The sequence below is a fragment of the Anolis sagrei genome, chromosome 6 (assembly GCF_037176765.1).
Source record: "Anolis sagrei isolate rAnoSag1 chromosome 6, rAnoSag1.mat, whole genome shotgun sequence".
NCBI lineage: Eukaryota > Metazoa > Chordata > Lepidosauria > Squamata > Dactyloidae > Anolis > Anolis sagrei.
In genome coordinates this window covers 103,405,717-103,432,315 of record NC_090026.1, presented here as the reverse complement: position 1 = coordinate 103,432,315, position 26,599 = coordinate 103,405,717, and the positions used below count along the sequence as shown (strand labels likewise).

Genomic DNA, 26,599 nt, shown 5'->3' with positions numbered 1-26,599 from the left:
CTGGAAGGGTTTGGTGGGCATAGATCATGAGTTTTGGAGTTGTAGTTCACCTACATCCAGAGAGTACTGTGGACTCAAACAATGATGGATCTGGGCCAAACTTGGCACGAAGACTCAATATGCCCAAATGGGAACACTGTTGGAGTTTGGGGAAAATAGACCTTGACATTTGGGAGTTGTAGTTGCTGGGATTTATAGTTCACCTGCAGTCAAAGAGTATTTTGAACCTCACTAATGATAGAATTGGGTGAAACTTCCAACACAGAGCCCCCATGCCTTGAAGGGACTCGCTGGCAGGAGCCTCCCTCCAGCCTTGCATGCTCTCCCTCACTCACACATGCACACTATGCTGCCATGGACTGAGCATACCTGCCCCCCTCCCCCCTTAGAGTCTCAGAATCAGCCCTCCCCTTGGCTGAGAGGCCAGCCAGTCACAGCAGAGGAGGGCTTTTGATGGGAGGATTAGCTGCTACTAAAAAGGAAGAGGACAGGTGGAGAAATATTCAGTCTTCTCTGACAAAGGGGTTCCTAAGAACATCAGAAATAAGACCATCAGATGGCGATTCATCTGAAACCCCCGTCGTGACCCCCCCCCCGGGGCATCTCGACCACCAGGTTGGGAAATGCTGGCCTAAAGCCATGGCAGTTCAAGTGTCATCAAATTGCATTAATTCCTCCAGCATAGATGCACCTCTTTTACCTGTCTTTGCTTAATGTTGTGGAATCCCTGGGAGTTGTAGTGAAGCAAAGGGCTGGAGACTTTTGCTTCACTGAATTACAAGGTCCCAGGATCCCACGGCATTGACCTTCATAATTCTTAAGCCATTTGAAAACATCTGGAGGAAGAAAAAATTGGGGGGAAAGGAAAAGTTGCAGCCCGAGCCCAAGCAATTTCGAGCCGAACATCCGGTGGCGCAGTGGGTTAAACCCCTGTGCCGGCAGGACTGAAGACTGACAGGTTGCAGGTTCGAATCCGGGGAGAGGCGGATGAGCTCCCTCTATCAGCTTCAGCTCCTCATGTGGGGACATGAGAGAATCCTCCCACAAGGATGATAAAAAAACCATCAAATCATCTGGGCGTCCCCTGAGCAACGTCCTTGCAGACGGCCAATTCTCTCACACCAGAAGCGACTTGCAGTTTCTCAGGTCGTTCCTGACACGACAAAAAACAAACAAAAACAAAACAATAACTATGGATTTTTCATCTTGAGTCGCCTTCAGGCTGAGAAAGGCGGGATATAAACACAGTAAATAAATAAATAAATCTGCAGACTAAAAAAATCCATAAAATGTATTGCCATTTTATATAGAGGATGGGCATCATTTCACTGTGTCATTGTATACAATGGGACTTGAATAATATACATGGATTTTGGTGCTTTTGGAACCAAACTCACAGATGCTAAGTGCCGAGGTAATGCTGCCGACCTTAATGCAAATGATTCCAATTAATGTTTTGTTAGTATTTTAACATGCTCTTTCAAAACTGTTCATTTATTTTTTAAAGCACACAAAACTTTCTTAGGGTGGCTATTATTGCACGTTATAAGGTAGTTTTGATTCTGCTTTAGAGAATGTATTGTTTATATTACTATAAATTAGGTTGTTGCCACTGAAACTCCACATTTGGAAATTACACACTCGTCCACATATTTAAAGCACATTTTCCTTCTCTTCTCCCTCCAAAGTGCATTGCCATTAATGACGGAAAATACCAGATTGGGTTTGGGGACGATTATTATTCATTAGACACACTTCAGTGCGGATGCGAAGTCCTTCAAAGGATGGGTTTTGACAATGTTGTCTTTGGCTCCGAGATGAGTGGGAGGGGATGAGTGGGATCTTTATCCCCTCGTCCTCTGAACCTCTTAATATGTTTTTCTTAGGCTTATTCACAAAATATGTAAATGTATACTTTAGGCAGGACTGCAGTGGGTGGCATGATTCCCTTGGCTCTCCCACGATGCATGAAACAATGTGCTAAAATGTGCCCATCGTTTTGAGTCTAGAAAGAGAACATCACAGCTGTCATTCGTTGGTACAGAATATGGATTAGGAACATGTCAGATAATGTGCTTGTAGTAGAGTTTACTACTCTAATTTGCCTGTTTTTGTCACAAGTCAGAGCTATTGTACTACAGCAGACTCTCAGGCCCCATCTGCACTGCCACTGTGATGCAGGTTGAACTTCATTATATGGTTCATATAATGCAGTATTTCTCAGCCTTCCTAATGCCCTTAATACAGTTCCTCATGTTGTGGTGACTCTTAGCCATAACATTATTTTTGTTGCTACTTCATAACAGTGGTGCAGTGGATTAAACCCCTGTGCCGGCAGGACTGAAGACCGACAGATCACAGGTTCAAATCTGGGGAGAGTGCGGATGAGCTCCCTTGGTCAGCTCCGGCATCCCATGCAAGGACATGAGAGAAGCCTCCCACAAGGATGATAAAAAAAAACATCCTGGCATCCCCTGGGCAACTTCCTTGCAGACGGTCAATTCTCTCACACCAGAAGCGACTTGCAGTTTCTCAAGTTGCTCCTGACACGGGAAAAAAACTGTAATGTTGCTACTTTTATGAATCGTAATATAACTATCTGCAGAATGTCTTTTCATTCAGTGGACCAAATTTGGCACAAATACCCAGTGCGCCCAAATTTGAATACTGGTGGAGTTGGGGGGATTGATCTTGTCATTTGGGAGATGTAGTTGCTGGGAGTTATAGTTCTCCTATAAAGACCATTCTGAACTCCACCAGTGATGAAATGGAACCAAACTCCCTTAACCAACAGAAAATACTGGAAGAGTTTGGTGGGCATCAACCTTGAGTTTTGGAGTTGTAGTTCACCTATATCCAGAGAGCACTGTGGACTCAAACAATGATGGATCTGGACCAAACTTGGCACAGATACTCAATATGCCCAAATGTGAACACTGGTGGAGTTTGGGGGAAAGAGACCTTGATATTTGGGAGTTGTAGTTACTGTGATTTATAGTTCACCTATAATCAAAGAGCATTCTGAACCCCACAAATGATAGAATTGGGCCAAACTTCCAGCTCAGAACCTCCATGACCAACAGAAAATGCTATGTTTTCTGATGGGTGTTGGCAACACCTCGGACACCCCCTCACAACCCCTCCGGGGGTCCCAACCCCCAGGTTGAGAAACACTGATATAATGCATTTATCAGGCATCTAGCAATCCCCACGGGTGCTGGTGAATTGAGATTCTACTGTATTTGGAAAAGAGATTGAATGATACAATGGATGAAAAGTAGCATTTGGAAATAATCTTGAAGGGTGTATAGTTCTCATCAAAATGGGACTTTCACTCATAGCATTGAGCCATGGCAGTTAAAGTCGTGTCAAACTGCTTTAATTCTACAAAGTAGACCAGGCATGGGCAAACTTGGGGCTTTCAGATGTTTTGGACTTCAACTCCCACCATTCCTAACAGCCTCAGGTCCTTTCCTTTGCCCCCTCAACCGCTTAAGCGGCTGAGGGGGCAAAGGAAGGGGCCTGAGGCTGTTAGGAATGGTGGGAGTTGAAGTCCAAAACATCTGGAGGGCGCAAGTTTGCCCATGCCTGGTGTAAACGCATTCCAGGTGGATGAGTGCTATGAGGAAACTGTATTGAGTTTAATAACAACTTGCAAGTCCAACTCAACTCTGGATGCAGAAATCTTTAACCCACACTCATCCTTTAATTCTGCGGAAGGAAACCTTTCTCTCTCCAGATGTTTTGGGTTTTAGCTCCCTGAAATCCTAAACCAATCTGGCCAGCGATAAAGGATTGTTGGAACTGTGGTTGAAAAAGTTTCAAGAGCCAAACATTCCCGATCCCTGCTTTCATTCATGAATAATGCGACCAACGTGGTGATTCATAAAGTGCTCTTGGGCTGATCTAAGACAAATATAGATTTTTATTCTTGGTTTGTAACTTTCGTTCCCTCGCCAGTCTGGCAAACAAAGAAAACCGTGGCTTGAATCGTAAAGTCAAACCTTCTTGGATGTTGATTGTTTGGTTCCTGTCTCCGTAAGTCCTATTAAATAAATACAAACAAAGCAATCAATCATTTCTACTCACATGACTGCTTCTTTGCAAAATTTCTGGGGAAGTTTTTGTACATAGCTTTTAAACCAGGAATATCCCAGTTGAGGAATATCAAAGTATGACATAGGTAAAGGTTAAAGGTGAGTTAGGCTCCACGCTCAGATAAGACTCTTTACAGCCTCGTCTTGAACACTTCCTAGGATTTATCTCACGTATATTTATTTTGGCTAAAGGTCTCTTTCACACTATATCACTTTATCCCTATTTACATTCCAAGGGGCATCCCTTGGGATCTTGAGATTTGTAGGTTGGGTCACCACTAGGGCTCTTTGGTAATGAATTCTAAATACCTTTGGGACCTACAAATCTCTGGATTACATTGGTTGGAGCCATGCGATATTGGCTATAACTTTTGAGATTTGTCATCCATAAACATCTGGAGGACTACAGTATGTGTCCACACTCACTTACTTAGGCAATCCCTCATAGTCCAAGAAAGAGAGCACCCCAATCCCACTATGGTATCTTGGTGGTGGGTCCGTAGGTGGCTGTGCAGCCCTATTCTTGATTCGCATGTTCTCCCACAGTGAGGACATCGGTTTCCAGGTGGAAGGCAGTCCTGGTCAGGGTTGGCTTGACACGCCTTCCTCTTGGCACGTTTCTCCCATTCGTCCTCCATTCGTGCCTCTTTGATTTCTGCAGCACTGCTGTTCACAGCTGACCTCCAGTTAGAGCACTCAAGGGCCAGGGGTTCCCAGTTCTCAGTGTCTATACCAGTTTTTTTGTTTTCATATGTTTTTCTTTCTTTTTTGTTAATGCAATTTGATGCTGTTGCTTATTGCTTATGTTTTGGTTTTATTTTTGCTGTAATATGTTGTCTGGGCTTGGCCCCATGTAAGCCGCTCCGAGTCCCCATCGGGGACATGGTGGCGGGGTATAAATAAAGATTATTATTATTATTATTATTATTATTATTATTATTATTATTAAGGTTGGCTCTAAGCCCATCTTAACATCTCTTTTACGATCCACCAATATTACGTTTCCTGTTTTTGAATTGGGAGTATAGTCACTGCTTTGGGAGATGGTGATCGGGCATTCAGACAACGTGGCCAGTCCAGTGGAGTTGATGGAGTAGGAGCATCGCTTCAATGCTGGTGGTCTTTGCTTCTTCCAGCACGCTGACACACTCACGATACATACACATTTGTGATTGATCCTAGGCATGTATGCAGCACAATTGGAAAATTGGTTCACTTTGCTGTTAAAAGCAATTGAGATCAGTAACAACAACATTTTGTTGTGAGCAGGGGATACTTTGGTTTAGTATGCCACATGGGACTGATAGTGGGTGCATCTAGACTGTAGAGTTAATGCAGTTTGACACTGCTTGAACTGCCATGACTCAATGCTATGGGATCCTAGGAGTTGTAATTTAGTGATGCGAAGTCCTTCAAAGCATTCTTCGACAGAAAACTTAAAGGCTTGTAACACTACAACTCCCTTTTTTCTGTCAGGAGTGACTTGAGAGACTGCAAGTTTCTTTTGGTGTGAGGAAATTGGCCATCTTCAAGGACATTTCCCACGGAATACCCGGATGTTTTACCATCCTGTCGGAGGCTTCTCTCATGTCCCTGCATGAGAAGCTGGAACTGACATATGAGAGCTCACCCTGCTTCCTGGATTCGAATCGCTGACCTTTCCGTCAGCAGTTCTGCCAGCACAAGGGTTTAACCCATTGCACAATCAGGGCCTCCTGCCATGATTCTGTAGCATTGAGCCATGACAGTTAAAGTGGTGTCAAATTATATTAATTCCACAGTGCAGATGCACCTAGGGAAGCACTTGGAAACATGATTGAATAGGTGAACTTTCAATTTATTTGCTATTATCTATTATCATGTCTAAAGTAAAAGGAAAACATAACTGTTTGTATTTCCTAAACTGAAATTGGAATTAAAACACTATTGAGTCAGGAAGGGTGTTTCTTAGATGAAAGGAAGATGCCTGGCAATAGCTAGTTGCCATATCGGTCTATCATCTGCAGCCTACTCCTTCCAATAGCAATTATTTGCTGCTTACATCCATATTTCTGTTGTCACAATCCAGATGAGGGTGGGGCTTTTGGCTCTGTGCTACTGTTTACATTCAAATCCTAATTACTGCTTTCTTAGGTCTAAAGTGTTCTCCATTAAATAATTACTGCTTGGCTCTGTCGGCAAAATGTCGAACCTTTAAAACAGTGCATATTGGCCACAAAAACTATTTGCTGATCACAGTGAGATTGGGGGATTTCATAGAATCATAGAGTTAGAAGAGACCTCGAGGGCCGTCCAGTCCAACCCCCCGCCAAGAAGTTGGAAGATTGCATTCAAAGCACCCCTGACAGATGGCCATCCACTATAAACTTTTTCACTTAGATGGCAGGAGCCACTGGTGGCGCAGTGGGTTAAACCCTTGTGCCGGCAGGACTGAAGACCAACAGGTTGGTGGTTCAAATCTGGGGAGAGTGTGGATGAGCTCCCTCTGTCATCTTCAGCTCCCCATGCAGGGACATGAGCGAAGCCTCCCACAAGGATGGTATAACATCAAAACATCCAGGCATTCCCTGGGCAATGTCCTTGCAGACAGCCAATTCTCTCACACCAGAAGTGACTTGCAGTTTATCAAGTTGCTCCTGACATGAAAAAAAAATTAGATGGCAACTCTCAAAATCCTCCCAGTGAGAATGAAAAGTGAGGACATGTTTGGATGTCTACACTATAGAATTAATTGTCATGAACATGAGGAAGAACTTCCTGACTGTGAGAGCCATTCAGCAGTGGAACTTTCTGCCCCAGAGTGTGGTGGACTCCCTCTTTGGAAGCTTTTAAACAGGCTGGATGGCCATCTGTCAGGGGTGCTTTGAATGCAATATTCCTGCTTCTTGGCAGGGGGTTGGACTGGATGGCCCATGAGGTCTCTTCCAACTCTAGGATTCTATGATCCTATGATGCCACTTTAACTGTCATCGCTTAGTGCTATGTAATCATGGGAGCTGTAGTTTTATGAGGTCTGTAGTCTTGCCTGCCAAAGAGTGTTGACACCCCACCGAACTACAGATCCCATGTCTGCAGAGCCATGGGAGTTAAAACGGTGCAGAACAGCATTCATTCTATAATCTGCAGTGTAGATGCACACACTTCATTGTCAAAACTTACATTTTTCAAGATCTGGTCTCAAAACAAATTCGAAGAAAGCCTAGATGCTCTTGTTTCCTGATTCTTCTTGTTTAGATGTGAATCTACTTCTCAGTTCTCAATCTGCATCAAGAAGAACCAGATGTAGAGCAGGGCATAGCTGGAAGCAGATGCAAATTGTAGGTTGTGGGGCCGGTTATCTATTATACATGATTTGAATATAAAAAGGTGTACCTGAATCTCACTCCTGATCTACTGTATAATGATTCGTAATTTGTGTGAGTTTGTTTACTGGTGTATTTGCAGCTGAAAACAAGGGACATGTGCTTTTCTGTGGCATGTAATTTAATGATCTACCCGAGGCTCAGAAAAAATTGTTTAGTTTTGGGTAGATTATCATGACCAACTTTTTTCAGTTTAGCATGGCCTGGCAAAGAAGAGCTAAGCTCTTGAATCCAAGTCGATGTTTCTCAACCTGGAGGTCATGAGAGGGTGTTAGAGGGGTCACCAAAGACGATCAGAAAACACAGTACTTTCTGTTGGCCACGGGGGTTCTGTGTGGGAACTATAAATCCCAGCAACTACAATTCCCAAATGTCAAGTCTGTTTTCCCCAAATTCTACTAGTGTTCGCATTTGGGCATGTTGAGTATTTATGCCAAGTTTTGGTCCAGATCCATCATTGTTTGAGTCCAAAGTTCTCTTTGGATTTAGGAGAATTACAACTCCAAAACTCAAGGTCAGTGCCCACCTAACCCTTCCAGTATTTTCTGTTGGTCATGGGAGTTCTGTGTGCCAAGTTTGGTTCAATTCCATTGTTGGTTCAGTTTGATTGTAGAACTATAAATCCCAGCAACTACAACTCCCAAATGAAAAAATCAATTCATCCCCAACCCCACCAGTATTCAAATTTGGATGTATTGGATATTTGTGCCAATACATCCACTGAATGAAAATACGTACTGCATATCAGTTATTTACATTACGATTCATAACAGTAGCAAAATTACTGTTATGAAGTAGCAATGAAAATAATTTCATGGTTGGGGATCACCACAACATTAGGAAATGTATTAAGGGGTCGTGGCATTAGGAAGGTTGAGAAACACTGCTTTGAGTGGAAGTGAGCATAATGTGAGGCTCTCCAGATCATGTTGGACTGCAGTTCCCATAATCCATAGCCTTCATAGTGAGAAATGCCAGGGGTTGCAGTCCAACACATTCTGGAGAGCTTTGCTTTGGCCAGAACTATTTCAGGGTATGAGAAAATTGGAAACCGAGAATGAAGCTGTGACCATTGCTTATTGCTGCAGGAATGCATTACATTCATTAATTATAAGAACTTGAGCCCCGTTGGATTACTCTTTGCAGGCCAGTGTCCTGTTTCACACAACCGTCAGCCAAATGCCAGGAAGCCCAGAAGTAGGACCTTTTCAGGCTGTTTCCATCCAACAAATGTTATATTGACCCCTGGATTTTGTCAGAAAGGTTCCTGTTTGCCTTTAGATCCCATTGTGGGGCTTATTGCATCACATTCTTTCATTATAATATTGTGATTTTTATTTATGACTTTATAAACTATATAAATGTAAATATTTCAGTATGACAGGAATGATAAACATACAGCATACAGTATACAGATAAAATATTTACATTATCTGTAGAATACTTTGGAGGCCAAACTAAATCAAAAGGTTTGCAAACATAGGCAAGTCTTTAGAATTAATACAAGGTTTTTTTTCAGAAAGAGCAGTTTCATACGACAAGAAAAAAGATTATTGATGAAACATTTGGAAGAACTTTATTATAGTGTCACAGTTTGTAAAATTGCCTCAAGAGAACCATTGAACTTTAGAGGACATCTTTAAAGAGTTCGTTTTGATGCATCAAAGAGAAGAATGTCTTTAGGATTTGCTTTGGTATGAAAACACACAGTTTGAGCTAGTATTTATATATACGTCAATAAAAAGTAAAGGTTTCCCCTTGACATTAAGTCTAGTCATGTCCAACTCGGGGGGGGGGGGGGTGCTCATCCCCATTTCAAAGCCGAAGAGCTGGAGTTGTCTGTAGACACCTTCAAGATCAGGTGGCCAGCATGACTGCATGGAATTGGTTTGTGTCAATGCATAGGATTGTTTTTATAGGTTATGTTTATATTTTAATGGCTACTTTGTGTGTTTTATGTTTGCTTGTGGAAACTGTCCTGAGTCCTGTAGGGAATATAGAGCGGTATATAAATAAAGTTTTTTTAAAAATTATTATTATTATTATTATGGAGCGATGGAGCGTCGTTACCTTCCCGCCAGAGCAGTACCTATTGATCTACTCACATTTGCATGTTTTCAAACTGCTAGGTTGGCAGAAGCTAGGGCTAACAGCTGGAGTTCACCACCTACCTTTCGGTCAGCAAGTTCAGCAGCTCAGTGGTTTAACCTGCTGCATCACTGGGGGCTAATATATACTAGTAGAATTCCTTAATTCTTCCTACGGCTTTTAGGAAGAATTGATGTGATAACAGAGCCTACCTATTCTTTCTATATGTATTTGGGAATAATTTTCCAATGAGGTCTTGGCTACTCATGAGAAAATGCTGAAAACAAAGGAGTATCTCTGCACATGAATAGTTGCTTTTCTAATGTGCTGGCTTTCTATACATGCAAGAATGATGTACGTATATTTTATTCCTGGTACTTGCATGTTTGAGTGTCTTTTCATGATGCTTGAAATAAACATTCCTATAGTTTTCTCTTCAGGCCCGTACGGGTTCCTCCATCCTGCCTAGTGCTAGTCTAGTGTCATCCAGAGGTTGGCTGGCATCAGTCACTGATTTATTTCAGGTCTCTTATATGCGATTCATCTACTATGCAAGCTGGTATGGCAAGCTACTGTAATATTAATCTGTCTTCAAGGAATTTGGAGCAGCACCTGTATTGCTCCTGCTTTACCTCCACCCAGGAATTTATAAGGCCAAACCTACATGGCTGTAATAACTCAGTTGCATCATGTGCCTTGGACTGATATTATGATAGCTTTTACAGTGAAATACAACATTTACTTTGCACTGCCTAAGATGGTGATTTTGCTGTTGATAGTACAGATTCCCCTTAAAATCAGTTCCATGCAAAAGCCAGTTATTTCTTGAAAGGAGTCAGTTTCAAGAAATTAAAATGTCACAAGAAGCTTAAGTATAAATATTATGTGTGGTCAAGATGATGTCATGATCATTGTAATCCAGGCACGGGCAAACTTTGGCCCTCCAGGTGTTTTGGACTTCAACCCCCACAATTCCTAACAGCTGGTAGGCTGTTAGGAATTGTGGGAGTTGAAGTCCAAAACACCTGGAGGGCCAAAGTTTGCCCATGCCTGTTCTAATCCATCACATAAATCAGATGTATTGGAAGTTATCTGAAGCAGCTGACAGATTGGGTCCAAAACCTTATTGTAGGTTTTCTCATTCTCGTTACATAATACAGTAAACTCATTTTGGGACTATGTGATCATTGTGTGGGTTCGTGTAATATATTAGACTGGCCAAGAGTTTAAATCACAGTTTAGAATTTGATGGAAGGTCTGCTTTCAATTGCAACTGAGGCAGAAAACTGGTAGATACAGGTATTAGCCATGGAGATTTTAAAGAATTCACTCAATAATGGCATAAAATGTCACGTCAAAAGATCATTTGTTAGTTCATTTCTGCGCTTGCTTAATGGTAGTTTTGCCCTTCCTGCAAAAGTGCTGTAGAAAAATGACACCTGTCTAGGCTTAGTAGCAGTAATGCAGAAGGACGGGACAGCTGTTGCAATATGGATATTTAACAACCTATCATTTCCATATGGACCTTTTTATTTATTTAGACCTTGATCTCTAGCCTTGTTCTGTATAGAATGTTGCTGCTAAGGACAGGGACACTTTTGTGGTGGCTCCATGGCTCTATAAAACCCTCTCCAGATATATCCATGCGGTAATTTACATTGTCTCTTTTAGAAATCAGATGGATGCTACATAATAGATTGGAGTTGGGAAGTCTCAAATGTCTTTGGGGGGGGGGGTGTCTATTCAGTTCCAACAATTTGCAATAATTTCAAACAACTTTCCAGGATATTCTAGATTAGAGTGGGATTTATTATCTTTTCAAAAGGAGGCCATCTGTCGTATACCAGAGCAGGAACACTTCTGACCTTAAACACCACACCAGCTTGGTGAAATCAAGTAGTTTATTGTAGAATATATTTAGGCAAAACAGTAAAACACTAAAGGTCCAAAATCCAAGTCAGTCCATAAGATTCAAAGGAAAGCAGGATCTATGAGTACATAGAAATCCATGAAACAAGCCACTTGAAACCATGAAACAAAACAGCAGGAAAATCCCATAGGCAAAACTTAAGCTTAGGAAAAACTTGGTGCATGAAACTCGGAGCACTTGAAAGCAAGACCGTGATAAAATAACAATGTTGACTCGACTGAGGTAACTGTCTCCCATGAATTATTATAAACCTTTTCTTGATGACAAAACTGAAAGGAAATAATTTTTCTTGACCTTCCCACTAGATAATGATTTGTTATCTCTCTCTTGCTGTAGCTGGACTGATCGCCTCAGTCTCTAAAAGCTCTGCCTCTGTTTACTAAAACTTTGCTTTCTGTCCAAGGTTTCACTATCCTTTCCCTCATTAAAATCAGTCTCAGCTTCATTTTCAGACAGTTCTGAGAAAAGCGGTGAAAAGCTTTTCTTAGGAATGTGGCCTTGTGAATCTTCCTGAAGCAGTTCAGGCTTCTTTTCCGATCTTAGCTCAGGCCCAAGCCAACCCCTCATCCTCAATCCCATCGGGAACATTCCCATCATGAACATCAACATGAACATCAGACACAATCACAGGCTGACATACACCATCTGATGGTTCATTCATTGTAATTTCTTTTTCTTGTAATGGTGCTAAGGACATAAAAAGGTGTATCCAGAGTAGGACATTTAGCTTAGCAAACGCTCAAAATATTGGGGAAAGTACAAATGGGCAAATGGAGCCCCCTTTGTTCCCCCATTCTATGATTTTATTCATACATAGCATCTCATAAATCATGAATGAGGTTTCCATGCCAATTACAAAAAATAGAAACAAAATCGTGGCTAGCATTTATGTTTTTTTTTAAAAAAAATACTGTGGACCTTATAATGACAGCAGTGTCTCTCCTTTAAATATTTACACACACATTTTGTGTTTTTCAATCATGACACCAATACTGGTTTCCACTGTTCTCCAGAAAGTAATCAGATCAGACAGTTCTGGATTAAACTGGAATTTGGGACCATTTTTTCCCTTCAGTTCTCAAAATCTCCCAGCCAACATGGATATGAATGTATTGGCTAGTAGATTTGGGGAGTTTCTAGGAATTGCAGTCCAAAACAGTGACCTTTTAAAACCCCTTGGGGTTTTTAAAAATGAAGTGGAAATCCATTCTCTCATTTATACATCTGCCAATTCTGGATTGCATTTTGTGTATGTAATAAGTGGACTCTATGCCATATGAATTTTATTAAACTTCAAGGTGCAGCAAAATCCAATTTTTGATGTGTTACCATAACATAGCTGTTCCTCTGGAACCTGATTATTATTACTGTTTTCCCTTCCGACACTGTCCTTTTCTGCTCCCTTGATTGCCCAAGAAACTTGAGGGCTGGTATTTTTTGTGAGATTGTATCAATACTGCCAGCTTCTCAAACTACGAGTTCTTACTCTAATTGCATAAGCAGACGTTTCTCCATCCTCAGGACATAGCTGAGCCAGTAACGCCCTTTTCAGAATGATCTAACACTGCTTCTGACTAGTTTCAACTAATTCTAGATCTAGACAATAGCTACACGGATTTCAGGGAAATTTCCATTGGTGGTGTTAACCTCAGTTGGCCTCTGCAGCAGAAATTGTGTTGTAGCAATGGTCCCCTGTAAAGTCAAAGCTTGGAAAAGTTACTTTTTAGACACTATCCCAGAATCCTCTAGCTCAGAGCTTTCCAAACATTTCATGTTGGTGACACATTTTAAGGCATGTATCATTTCACGACATAGTAATTCATTTTTATTAGCAAACCAGATGTTTGACCAAACCCTTATAAGAGATACAGAATCATGCATACATTTATTGCAACCCAACGTATCTCATGAAAACCTTTCATTTATATTTTTTAAAATATATGATCTTCAAGATAATATATGTTTCCAAGATTTTTGTCATTTCGCATTAAGTTTGTACAACATGCATTCTGGAGTCAACACATTAACATGTCACGACACACAGTTTGGAAAACTACTCTTGCTGGTGGTCACATTGGCCTGGTGGTTTTTGGAACTGCAGCTCCAAAATTAACTTTTTCATACTGTACACACAAATATCTGAAGCTATCATAATGATAATATCTTATGTGTTAGTTTTTTGACAGTTGTATAGAAGCTGGAAATGTCTCCTCATTAGCCACCAAATTTTTGAAATTTGTCTTCTGTTAGAACAGAGATTCTAGTCTTCACTGTGTTTTGGTCTTCAGCTACCAGAAGCCTCAGCAACATTGACCAATGATCAAGGATTCTGGGATCTGAAGTCCAAAATACTTGGAAGACCAGAGTTTAGGAAATGCTGTGTTAGGAAATAACAACAACATTTTATATTCTGACCTATTTCCCCAAGGGGACTTAGGGTGGATCACAGTACGCATACACAGCAAACATTCAATGTCTTTTGAACATATAGGACAGAGACAGACAGAACAGAAAGGAGGTATGTTGTACTGATGTCCAGCTTTTTGGCGCCTTGGAGGTTGTGCTCGAATCCAGCCACAGGGAGTGCTGTTGTTCTATCCTCTATGATGAGGAGCCATCAGAACTTCCTCCTTCCTTTTGGTTGCAGGGCATTTTCTGATCTTTTTCTTTAATAGTGTAGTAAAATACCTCCCCCACTTGTTTAGCAGTACCTAATTTCTCTACTTACAGCTCTATGCTGTTTTCGAACTGCTTAGGTAAACAATGAACTGGGCCGACAGTCATGCTGACCTGGGGCTTCGAACTGGCAACCTTTTGGTTGGTAGATCTTATTATTGCAGGTGATTTACCAGCTGTGGTAAAGCCCAGTCCAATGAATGTCACCAGGAACCTGAGAGACAGAACTGAGTAGACATTGGATGGAGTCCTTGAATGCTGCATGGTCCCACCTACTTCAGAGAAAGTTTTTCTTCAAAAATATCCAAGATGCATGCATAGAAGTCTAGCCTTCTTCGAGTTCTGCTTGTTTTTATTCATCCATGATAACTTGAGCCATTTATGTATGTTATAATTAAAACCTGAGCAATAGGGTGTAGCTTCTGTGTTTTTTAATTACCTGGATACATATAGCTAGAAAGGGATGAAAATAAATCTTAGATGCCTGAGAATCCACAAGAGCAACGTCTGCTCCTATAGCATAGTTAATTTGGAAGAGAAGAATGCATTCTAAGCAATAGATGCAAATAGATTTATTTAATAGCCAGCTTGTGTCAGTTCACTGGGAATTGCCTGAAAGTGTGTTGGCTCTTAACTAGAATGAAAAGCAGAAGCATACAGAGTATTTCCAACTGAATTAGGACTGTGTTCTGATGAAGTTTGTATTGGATAAAATCAATGAAATGACACTCATCCCTTCCTTTCTTGTGGGGCAAAGTATACTTGTTCAAGTCAACTGTCATTAAATGTATTTATTTTTATTTACTCCAATTCTACCCCCGCCTGAGAGGGGACTCAAGATGGCTTACAAATTTGGCAACAATTCAGTGCTGCACAGGTAAACAATAAAACACATCTCATAAAAATATAAACAATCTAAGCAAGTAAACAAAATTCATAACAATCAGGTAGATTAAAAACCACATATAAAATGCTGAGTCGTGATCTCCTATCCAAATCGTTTTCCAAAATCCATAGTCCATTATTCAATCTGTTAAAGTCTCATTCCATAGTTTTCTATTCACCAAACACCTGCGTAAAAAGCCAGGTCTTAAGCCTTTCTACATAACATTCTCCCAACATTTTGCTACTGATTCAAAATGCATTGCAGGTAATAGTTTCCTCTTCTCTGTTTTTTTCCTCTAGCCTTGAAGAAAGACGATAGTGGCTTTGACGAGGTAAGTATCTCAAAGTTTTATTTTACTCATAATTAAGGTGCAACATGTCCACATGACCTGTGGACATGTTTGTGCGTGCTTCAAACTCTTTGATCTTCCTTGACTGAGGTGAACATTGAGATTTCAGATAGGAACACAAACAGTCCTATTAGACAGGATGCCTCTCATTTTGGGTTGAAGACAGGACAGGAAATTGTTATTTGTTTTGCTGTTGTTTTACTGCCAGCAATAGATGAAAAATCCTTATGTCTTTTATCAAATTTGGGATGTCATTAAAATTTTGCAAATCATTTTAAAATTCTTATAATGCTTTTACTCTCGGGAATGGGAAAATATGCTTGTAGGGTTTTCTTCCACATGAGCAGACCTGCCTGCTATGTTACATATTTTGATTTGAAACTAGGTGAGGGTGGACACATTTAGATCATGTCTCCTAGTGAATAAAATGCTCTGAAATCCTAAAAACCGATTGATCCTTGTGAAAGACATACATGTAAACCATACTCTTGTCTTTGGTGTTTTCCATCCTCAACTGGGCAGCTATTTGTGGGATATCGTCTCACTTGATAATCCAAGCTTTGTGCTATTGAAGGGTGTCCAAGATGGTTTGTGCCATCAAAGGGTGTCCTGATGACCAGGCTTGGAAAAGTTGCCCTTTTAGACTACAACTTCCAGGCATGGATTGGAAATACCAAGAATTGAAGTTCAAAAGTGTAAATTCTGGGGGCGTATGAGTCACCTTGTCTGTTCAGGCACCTGATGGTATATGCTCTTTGTCTTGTAGGAATGCAGGCATTAATAATTTACAAGTCTTGAGGTTTTGTTATGAGCTTTATCAAGAGAACAGAGAAGCCAGTGGTGTGAAGCCTGAAGATGTAGAAGAATTTATTTTTCTATCCTCTAAGAGTGTGCTAGTAGTTTAATCCAAAACAACCAAATTGAACTTCCACCTGGATGAATAAATGAAAAGAAGAATGAATTCTGTCTGTAAGGCTTCTGCTTTTGCTTAGGAAATTTCAGCCAATACAGGATTTAAAAGTATTGTTGGAAATTTGGGAACTTGCCCTCCTAGATCAGCCTGATCCAACAAAGTATTTTATTTTGTATTAATGCCCCTCTCAGTGATTTAAGGTGCATCTACACCAGTGGTTCCCAGCCTTGATTTCACAAAAACTTGGGTAAGTCCCTAAAATTGGTGCTTGGGGAACATAAAAATTGGTGCTTGGGGAACATAAAGCTTTTTGGGTTAAAAGTAGGGTTTGGGAGTTAATTTTCTGCCAGATAAATATTTTCCCATTTATTGTTGTTGTGTGCCTTGTTTCTAACTTTTGGCAACTTTTATGGTGTTTTCTTGTCAAAATTAATTCAGAAGGAGGTTGCTATTGCCTTGCTCTGGGACTAAGACAGTGTAACTTGCCCAAGATCACTGAGCAGGTCTCCATGACCAAGCAGAAATTCGAACTCTGGTCTCTCAAAGCTCTAGTCCAGTGTTTCCCAACCTTTCTTTTTGACCAGGAACCACTTGACCAGGGACTACTCTCCAACATTAGTACAAAAGGGTTTTTGGTCAACTTTAGATTCGGTTTGGTTATTTGGGGTGCTGATTTAGAAAATGTCAGTGGATAGACCACATCAGCTCTAGTTTCTGATACAAAATGTATGCCATCCAGTAGTTGCCATCTGCTTGCCCATTTTTAATAAACTAGAGCTAATGTGGTAGTAGTAATCTTTCGTGGGTAGTTAGCCTCTCCCCTCTGACATCCCCATTGCCTTGGCACTATAAGAGGGTTTTGCAAGACTGGTCGCTCTCGTTGCCTCATTGTTTTGAGGCAACAGTGTAGTAATGGTTAGGCTGGGGACCATATTTTTGTTCTTGTGGACCACAGGTTGGGAATCACTGATTTACACTGTAAATGAATGCAGTTTGATAGCATGGCTCAATGCTGTGGAATCATGGGAACTGTAGTTTGGTGAGTCAACAGCAGCCTTTGGCAGAAAAGGCTAAAGATCTTGTAAAATTACAATTCCCATGATGACATAGTGTTGAGCCATGGCAGGTTTTTTTTTCTGTGTCGGAAGCGACTTGAAAAACTGCAAGTCGCCTCTGGTGTGATAGAATTGGCTGTCTGCAGGGATGTTGCTCAGGGGATGCCTGGATGTTTAACTCTCCTGTGACAGGCTCCTCATGTCCTTGCATGGGAAGCTGGAGCTGACAGATGGGAGCTCATCCTGTCTTGCGGATTCGAACCATAGACCTTCAGGTCAGCAGTTCAACCAGCGCAAGGGTTTAACTGATTGCACCACTGTGGCTCCTGCCATGACCAGAACCAGGAGAACCAATTTAGACAAGATAGGTTTAGATCTGTTTGCTTTTACTTTTTGTACATATAGCCGCCCTCGAAATACCAGAAGTGACTTCTGAGCATTAGCACTCTAATTGTTTTATAATAAATCCGGCTCATAAATCCCACAAACAAACCTGGATCAGTCTGTCCTTTTAATAGTATTACAAATCTGGCATGTTTTTGATGCTTTGTTCCTTCTTTCTGGAGGAAGCTAGATTGTTTACAACAAAATTCACAGGATGCAAGTAACTTAATACTGCAGAATGCAGAAAGAAAACATTGAACGTTTTGCCAATAACATTGCTTCAAAATTGAGCCTTGCCTTTGTAAAATGTCTAAAGCTTTTAATATTTGTGCATGTGTGTATGTGTGTTTTGATTTTAAAATCAAAGCCCTTGATGTATTTAAAAGCCATCTTTTGCCAGAATATGTACTGTTAATTGAGTGAATAAGAGTTACAGGAATGACATTATGAGTGATCACTGAAGTGGAAAATAACTACCACCTGAAGCTTCTCCTCCTTGTTAACTCCCGTTCCCTCTCATAAAAACTGTGGCGCAGAGAGGCAATGAGAGGACCTAATTTGTCTTTCATTGCATATGGAATATATTTTAATAATAATAATAATAATTAGCTCTTTAAAGTATTACTGTATGTTCAAAGGAGTTCAAAGAGGTTATTGAAGCAATCCATATAATAACCTGCAATATCAGCCAGCACAGGTTGGATATCCTTTGTCAGAAATACTTTGGAACAGAAGTATTTGGGATTTTAGGTTTTTTTAGGATTTTGGAATAAAGTTAACACTCTACCTTTGACCTTTACTGGTTTGATTATTCATGGATTTGATGAAAATGTTCTCTCCAGGAATCTCTAGGTCTTCCAGTATGGGTTGTTGTAGGTTTTTCAGGTTGTATGGCCATGTTCTAGAAACATTCTCTCCTGACATTTTGCCTGCATCTGTGGCAAGCATCCTCAAAGGTTGTGAGGTTCTAGTATGATCCTGTGGTCACTTTCCAGTAGAAGTCAACCATAAAGTGCTGGAGGATCTAGAACTCTGTAGAGAAATGTTATCTCAAGTAGTAAAACTAGCAATTATATTCATGATTTTTCACTTTCACGAGATTCCTGTTCCTATAACCCAGGCCTGGGCAAACTTGGGCCCTCCAGATGTTTTGGACTTCAACTCCCAGCATTCCTCACAGGGCCTGAGGCTGTGAGGAATGCTGGGAGTTGGAGTCCAAAACACCTGGATGGTCCAAGTTTGCCCAGGCCTGGCTTAAACTCTTCGGACACTGTCTGGAATGAAGCTGGGATAAAGCAGAGACAATCATTGTCGTCTATACTGACAATCGTGCCATTACCGCTCAAGCAGGGAGCTTTAAGATGGCTGAACAGAAGCAGCTGAGGGGAGAAAAGGAAAGGGTCTGAGACTGTTACGAATTGTGAGAGTTGAAGTCCAAAACACCTGGAGGGCCCAAGTTTGCCCAAGCCTACTCTAACCCCAGAAAATATGGAGGGATGTTTTTGCATATATGTATATATCTTGGAGATGAGTTTAAGTTTAAGTACGAAATCCATTTATCTTTCATATGCACCTTGTACATGAAACCTGAAAGTAATTTTATGAACAATATTTTTTTAATTTTGTGCATGAAATTACATTTGTGAACTGTACGAGAGCAAAGGTGTCGATATCTTAGTCACCCATCTGGACAAGTTTTGGAATATTTTGGAATTCCAGATAAGTGGTGCTGGAAACTATCGTGTCTGTTTTCGTGAATTATGAAAAGTGGATGGAGGCTGGAAAAAAACCCACTACTTGAAATAGTTATTTCTGAGACTGGTTGGAGGATTATGGAAAATTCCAGTCCACAAAAATACCAATTTCTAATGTATTGTCGAAGACCTTAATGGCCGGAATCACTGGGTTGTTGTGAGTTTTTTGGCTGTATGGTCATGTTCCAGAAGCATGTCTAACCAGTATTTAAAAAACTCTAAAATCATAACAGTAAATAAAGAACAACTCTCAGAAACTGGGGAATTCCAGACAGGAGACAGTTGGGGCCAGCTAATCACATTCCAATGGGGGATTCTCCCAGGCAGTAAGAAGCCAGACCCTGAAACTGCTAGGCCATTAAATGCTAATCAAGATGACCAGATGAAACATTCATACCTACCTTGAACAGACAAAAGTTCTTTCTCCCACCCTGGACATTCCACAGATATATAAACCCTATTTTCCCAGTTTTCAACACATCTCACAGCCTCTGAGGAGGCCTGCCATGGCCATACAACCTGGAAAACTCAAGCAACCTACCAATTTCTTAAGTTCTTGGAACAATCGGGGCTGGTTCAGATCTACTCAAACACAGTTCATTGCTGTGCTGATTTTTAATTATCTCCCATTCCTGGAAGTGACATCTCATCTTCTGTTGTACTATCTCACTACACTGCTGATGTCTTGACCTGCTGATTTCCATTTTAATAGAATGGTCTTAGGGCTTACACAGCATTTAAGATCGACAACCTCTTGACTTGTGCAATTGGCGTACAGGAGCACAGGACATAAGTTCTGCTTTCTCAGTGGAAGCAGGTCATATCACAGGTGACTTTGGCCCAGCGTGCTGTCAGCTCTCAGGGAAAGAAATGCTTAAGTAAGATAAATTCCCTTCCAAGAACCGTGCCGAGCTTTGATAGATTATTTCGCTAAAATGCCACGACTGGATTGTGTAACTGTATAGGGTTTAATTACTATTTTGCCTTCTTGACAACTTCCTTTCTTGTTAATAAGAATTACTGGAGACAGAGCTGTACATTAGAGTAGCTACTGTGAATGGGGTGTACAGGATAAAGCAATATCTACAAATGGGATGTTTACTTCTTGAGAGGAGAGCAATGACCAATCTTGATAAAATAGTGTAGAGACATCACACTGGCAACGAAGATCTGCACAGTTAAAGCAATGGTATTCCCGTAGTAACTTACGGATGTGAGAGCTGGACCATAGGGAAGGCTGAGCGAAGGAAGATCAATGCTTTTGAACTGTGGTGCTGGAGGAAAGTTCTGAGAGTGCCTTGGACTGTGAGAAGATCAAACCAGTCCGTACTCCAGGAAATAAAGCCTGACTGCTCACTGGAGGCAGGCCCGTAGCCAGGATTTTGATTTGGGGAGGGGGGGGGGCTGAGGATCTACCATAGCAAACATTTTGTGTCATTATCCCAATATGGGATATATTGAGCATGGTGATCAGATCATGATATGAATAAACATAACCCTGGTGGTTCAATGGGTTAATCCCATTGGTCAGCAGTTCGAATCCGAGGAGAGTGGGTTGAGCTCCCTCTGTCAGCTCCAGCTTCCCGTGCGGGGACATGAGAGAAGTCTCCCATAGGATGGTAAAACATCCAGGTGTCCCCTGGGCAGTGTCTTTGCAGATGGCCAATTCTCTTACACCAGAAGAGACTTCAAGTTTCTCAAGTTGCTCCTGAGATGAAAAAAAAGGATATCACACCAGTGATGGAAGGCATCTATTTTCCTTTCCCCTTATCATAAACCAGTCAAGGATCTATGCAAGTCCTCTCTTGCAAGAGGATGCACAGAATAAACATAACTGTGGGCTGTGGGTGAAATTAGGGCATTGTCACCCAGGGTCTGGAGAACAAGCCCTATGAGGAGCGGCTTAGGGAACTGGGCATGTTTAGCCTGAAGAAGAGAAGGCTGAGAGGAGATATGATAGCCATGTATAAATATGTGAGAGGAAGCCACAGGGAGGAGGGAGCAAGCTTGTTTTCTGCTTCCTTGGAGACTAGGACGCGGAACAATGGCTTCAAACTACAAGAGAGGAGATTCCATCTGAACATTAGGAAGAACTTCCTGACTGTGAGAGCCGTTCAGCAGTGGAACTCTCTGCCCCGGAGTGTGGTGGAGGCTCCTTCTTTGGAAGCTTTTAAACAGAGGCTGGATGGCCATTTGTCAGGGGTGATTTGAATGCAATATTCCTGCTTCTTGGCAGGGGGTTGGACTGGATGGCCCATGAGGTCTCTTCCAACTCTTTGATTCTATGATTCTATGATTCTAAATAAGGATTCTGATCCCCCATTGAGATTTTCCTTGAATCCCCTAGCATTGTAGAGAGTGGAACACTGAAAATTGTTCATTCCCTGAACTGTGGTGGTCTCGTTACTTTGGAAATGTTGCCTTCCCCTTTTGTAAACGGTTTTCCTCTGACATTAAATCAAGTCGTGTCTGACTCTGGGGTTGGTGCTCATCTCCATTTCTAAGCCGAAGAGCCAGCATTGTCCGTAGACACTTCCAAGGTCATGTGGCTGGCATGACCTTCCCGCCAGAGCTGTACCTATTGATCTACTCACATTTGCATGTTTTTGAACTGCTAGGTTGGCAGAAGCTGGGGCTAACAGCGGATTCGAACCTGTAACCTTTCGGTCAGCAAGTTCATCAGTTCAGCGGTTTAATGCACTGCACCCCCAGGGACCCCCTTTTGTATGGATGTCAAAACTATATTTCTAAGTGGTCAGCTGAAGTTTTAAGTTTAATACAAAGCTGGAAATTTGGGGATTGAAGGAACGTGTCATTTTTAATGGGCTCAATACCCACACATCCCCCTCTGTAGTGGCATCTCTGTTGCACAGGACTGTCCTGAAATATCTGGCATTCTGAGAAAGAGAGAGGATGGGAGAGTAAAATTCTTTTTTTCCTGAGCTGTAGTTCTAGCTGGAGTTTTATTTTTAAAGTTATGCCAAGGGAGCCAGTTGTCAAGGGCACGTGATGAGGAAAAATGGTTGATCTCTCACCTCTCCAGTGGAAGGCAAAATGGCCAGCAATCATTTTTTGTTCTTGGTCATTTTGGAGCTTTATATAGCAAGCTATTGATTTTTACACTTGAGCGGTGCTCCACCGGCAAAAAGGAGGTTGTTCTCCTGGCCCTCCGCACGAAGGTGATGGTGTCGAGATTGGGTCAGGAAGCTGAAAATGGGGAGGAAAAATCACTCAAGTGCAAAGGGACCTGCAGTGAATGGGTGAGGAATTTTTAGTGCAATCGGTAGAAAAAGTAATCGAGAATGATAAATGGGGAAAACACTGTGCCACTCCGATGAAAAAAAGGGGTAAAAGTTGAGCAATTGATACCAAGAGCTGCCTGAATTCTTTGTAAGTGAGTCGTTTCCATTTCTTGGAATAGGTCTTTTGTGCCTGCCTCGATGGCAGAGTTGTCATTATTACAAATACATTCTGTGTAAAATAGGAACGTCATAGATTACAAGTATATTCTTATTCTTGTTTAGGATTTCTGAACAGGTAACAGAAATGTAATGGTGTTCTGTTTCACAGTAAGAGTTACAATATCTTGACAGTGAAGATAAACAGTGGAGTAGCAAAGCTTCACAGGTTTTTCATATAAAGATATTCTGTGGTCAGTAATGTGAATGGAAGGCCCTGTCATTACTGGTATACTGAAGAAATGTAAATATATCATTCAAATGTTAATTTTAAAGAAATAATGGAGAAAATATTCACTCTCCCTTTCAATTACATTCATTTACTTAAGTTTTTCTATTCCTTCCCAAAGGACCCTAGAACGGGGTACACAATTCTCCTTCCCTGACATGTCCTTAGAGTAATCTTGCAGATCATGTCATGATGAGGGACTGAATAGCAGCCCATCAAATGATCAGCTGACTTAAACCCGTGTCTTCCCAATCACTGTCCACTATTTTAGCCACTACATCTTAAAGGTAAAGGTTTCCCCTTGACATTAAGTCCAGTCATGTCCAACTCATCTCCATTTCTAAGCTGGTGTTATCCATAGACACCTCCAAGGTCATGTGGCCAGCAAGGCTGCATGGAGCGCTCTCAGCGGTATAACCCACTGTGTCACCAGGGGGGCCTATTCTTTTCACTATCACAAATTGTTGTTGTTAATTTGTTCAGTCATCTCCGACTCTTCGTGGCCTCATGGACCAGCCCACGCCAGAGCTCCCCGTCGGCCGTCACCACCCCCTGCTCCCTCAAGGTCAGTCCAGTCACTTCAAGGATGCTATCCATCCATCTTGCCCTTGGTCGGCCCCTCTTCCTTTTACCTTCCACTTGCCCCAGCATAATTGTCTTCTCCAGGCTTTGCTGTCTTCTCATGATGTGGCCAAAGTACTTCAACTTTGTCTCTAGTATCCTTCCCTCCAATGAGCAGTCGGGCTTTATTTCCTGGAGGATAGACTGGTTGGATCTTCTCACTGTCCAAGGCACTCTCAGCACTTTCCTCCAACACCACAGTTCAGAAGCATCTATCTTCCTTTGCTCAGCCTTCCCTAAGGTCCAGCTCTCACATCCGTAGGTTACTACAGGGATAGTGAGAGTGAAATGAAGTAGTAGTATAGTAGTAGGAGCAGTGGTAGTAATTCTTCAAGGAATATAGTAAGACCCTTGTCAGGTCAAACCAAAGGTCCATTTCCCTTCCTTCGACGAAAACGAATGCCTCTGAAAACCCATAAGCAGAATAATGAAGCTACCAGAGTGAGAGCACAGCTCAGGAAAAGCTATTTTTGGACTACAATTTCCAGAATCCCACAGAAAGAAAAGACAGCAAACTTATGGCCCAACATTTGATGCTGTTGCTTGCTGCTTATGTTTTGGTTTTATTTTTGCTGTAATATGTTGTCCGGGCTTGGCCCCATGTAAGCCGCTCCGAGTCCCCGTTGGTGAGATGGTAGCGGAGTATAAATAAAGATGATGATGATGATGATTATTAACAGATAGTAGCTACTATGGTGTAGAGATTTCTAATATTGTGTATATGCCTTCAAGTTATCTGTCCCACTAATTTCATAGGGTTTTCTTAGGCAAGGAATCCTTAGATGTAGTTTGTCATTTTTTCCCTCCGAAATATAGCCTACAGCACCTGGCAATCTCCCATCCAAGTACTAAACACAGCTAACCCTTATTCATTAGCCCAAATCTAATGTGGTTTCACTAGAGCTTCCATTGGGCTTACCCTCTTAGTTAGTATGTTGCATGATACATCATTAAAGACCTGGAAATTGGCTGCAACATTGTGGAATATTGTGACTGCTAGGAACTGAAAGCAAGAGATAGAAATTTGCATTGTTACAAGTCTGTCAAAAATCTCAAGCTGTCAACTTCACAGCAAACAGTTCCTTCACAGCTGCTAAACTCCATGAAGTGTGCTGTCACATCCTACCTTTATATACAGTAACTGAATATATTATTTATTAGTGGGTGTATCCTGTAAAAAGCATATACTGATCATTACGTGCTTCAGATCCAAGTTGTTCAGCACACATCAGCAGATGACAACGCTTACAGTTCCAGGATGTGTGACAGCATGAAAACCCAAATTGGAAAGAACCAGTAATATGGAATTTGACTAACATATTCCACATATCTGAGGAATGGGCTCAAATTACAAGAAAAGGAGATTCCACCTTAACATTAGGAAGAACTTCCTGACTGTGAGACCTGTTCAGCAGTGGAACTCTCTGCCTTGGATGTTGGTGGAGGCTCCTTCTTTGGAGGCTTTTAAACAGAGGCTGAATGACCATCTGTCAGGGGTGCTTTGATTGTGCTTTTCCTGCATGGCAGGGGGTTGGACTAGATCATAGAATCATAGAGTTGGAAGAGACTTCGTGGGCCATTCAGTCCAACCCCCTGCCAAGAAGCAGGACAATTGCATTCAAAGCACCCCTGACAGATGGCCATCCCGCCTCTGCTTAAAAGCCTCCAAAGAAGGAGCCTCCACCACACACCACACTTTAGGACAGGCAGTTCCACTGATGGTCCATGTGATCTCTTCCTTTATTCTGTGATTCCTCCAAAACCTGCTTCAGGGAGTTTATCCTTCCTTTGACTATTGGCACATTTGGCAGATTTTTTTTTAAAGCACATTAAAAAGAGTGTAGGATAGCTTTCCCAAACCTGATGCCTTCCAGGTGATTTGGACTTCATTTCCCATGCTTGGTCATTTCAATGAAGATAATGGGAACTATAGTCCAAGGCATCTGAAGGGTACTATGCTGTGAAAGGCTGGCAAATAATATGTTATGGAGGGCTGCAAATCTCCTTGTAAACATTTAGAATGCTTTGTGTAGAGAAAAACACTTTTCTGCTTTTATATGTATCTCACATGGCAAAACAGACTTCTCGATCGTAGGTCAATATGTTACGTCTATGCTTCATGCTACTACATACTAGAAAGAGAAGAGAGAAATTAGAATGAGAAGAGAGAACTTGGTAATGTAGCAGGTTCAACCGCTGAGCTTCTGAATGAGCTGACCAAAGGTTGGCGGTTCGAATCCAAAGAGCAGGGTGAGCCCCTGCAGTTAGGCCCAGCTTCTGCCAACCTAGCAGTTTGAAAACATGCAAATGTGAGTAGATCAATAGGTACCGCTTCTGCGGGAAGGTAACAGCGCTTCATGCAGTCATGCTGACCACATGACCTTGGAGGTGTCTATGGACAACATCGGCTCTTCGGCTTAGAAATGGAGATGAGCACCAACCCCCCTGAGTTGGACACGACTGAACTTAATGTCAAAGAGAAACCTTTTGTATTTGTGATGTCTACTATATTAAGTGAGGTGAAGTACAACTAGACTTGTTTCATAGCATAAGTTTATCAAAATCATGTGGATCTGGACCTGTTGGGACAAATACGTCAAGAACTTTGAAACGGGGGGACGGGGGGGACGGACGACGGGACAAGAATGAAATGGAAAAGTATTTTAAGTCAGTACAAGATGATGCATCATGGGAAAATGCTTGGCAGATGTTGAATGGTTCTTAAGATGTTGTGAATATTTTGACAGTGGAAAATCTGTGTTTATGTGTAAATGCTTATAAGAAATGCACTGTGAGG

At 41.5% G+C, this 26,599-nt stretch overlaps 1 protein-coding gene across 2 annotated transcripts in view; it reads left to right on the top strand.

The window, feature by feature from the left end:
• CDK14 (cyclin dependent kinase 14) overlaps nucleotides 1-26,599 on the top strand; it is a 266,140-nt gene that overhangs the window by 2,066 nt on the left and 237,475 nt on the right. For both annotated transcript variants that reach the window (XM_067470305.1, XM_060782281.2), the window contains exon 2: nucleotides 15,339-15,370. In XM_067470305.1, coding sequence (XP_067326406.1) covers nucleotides 15,339-15,370 — 32 coding nt within the window. The remainder of the gene's footprint in view (nucleotides 1-15,338; nucleotides 15,371-26,599) is intronic.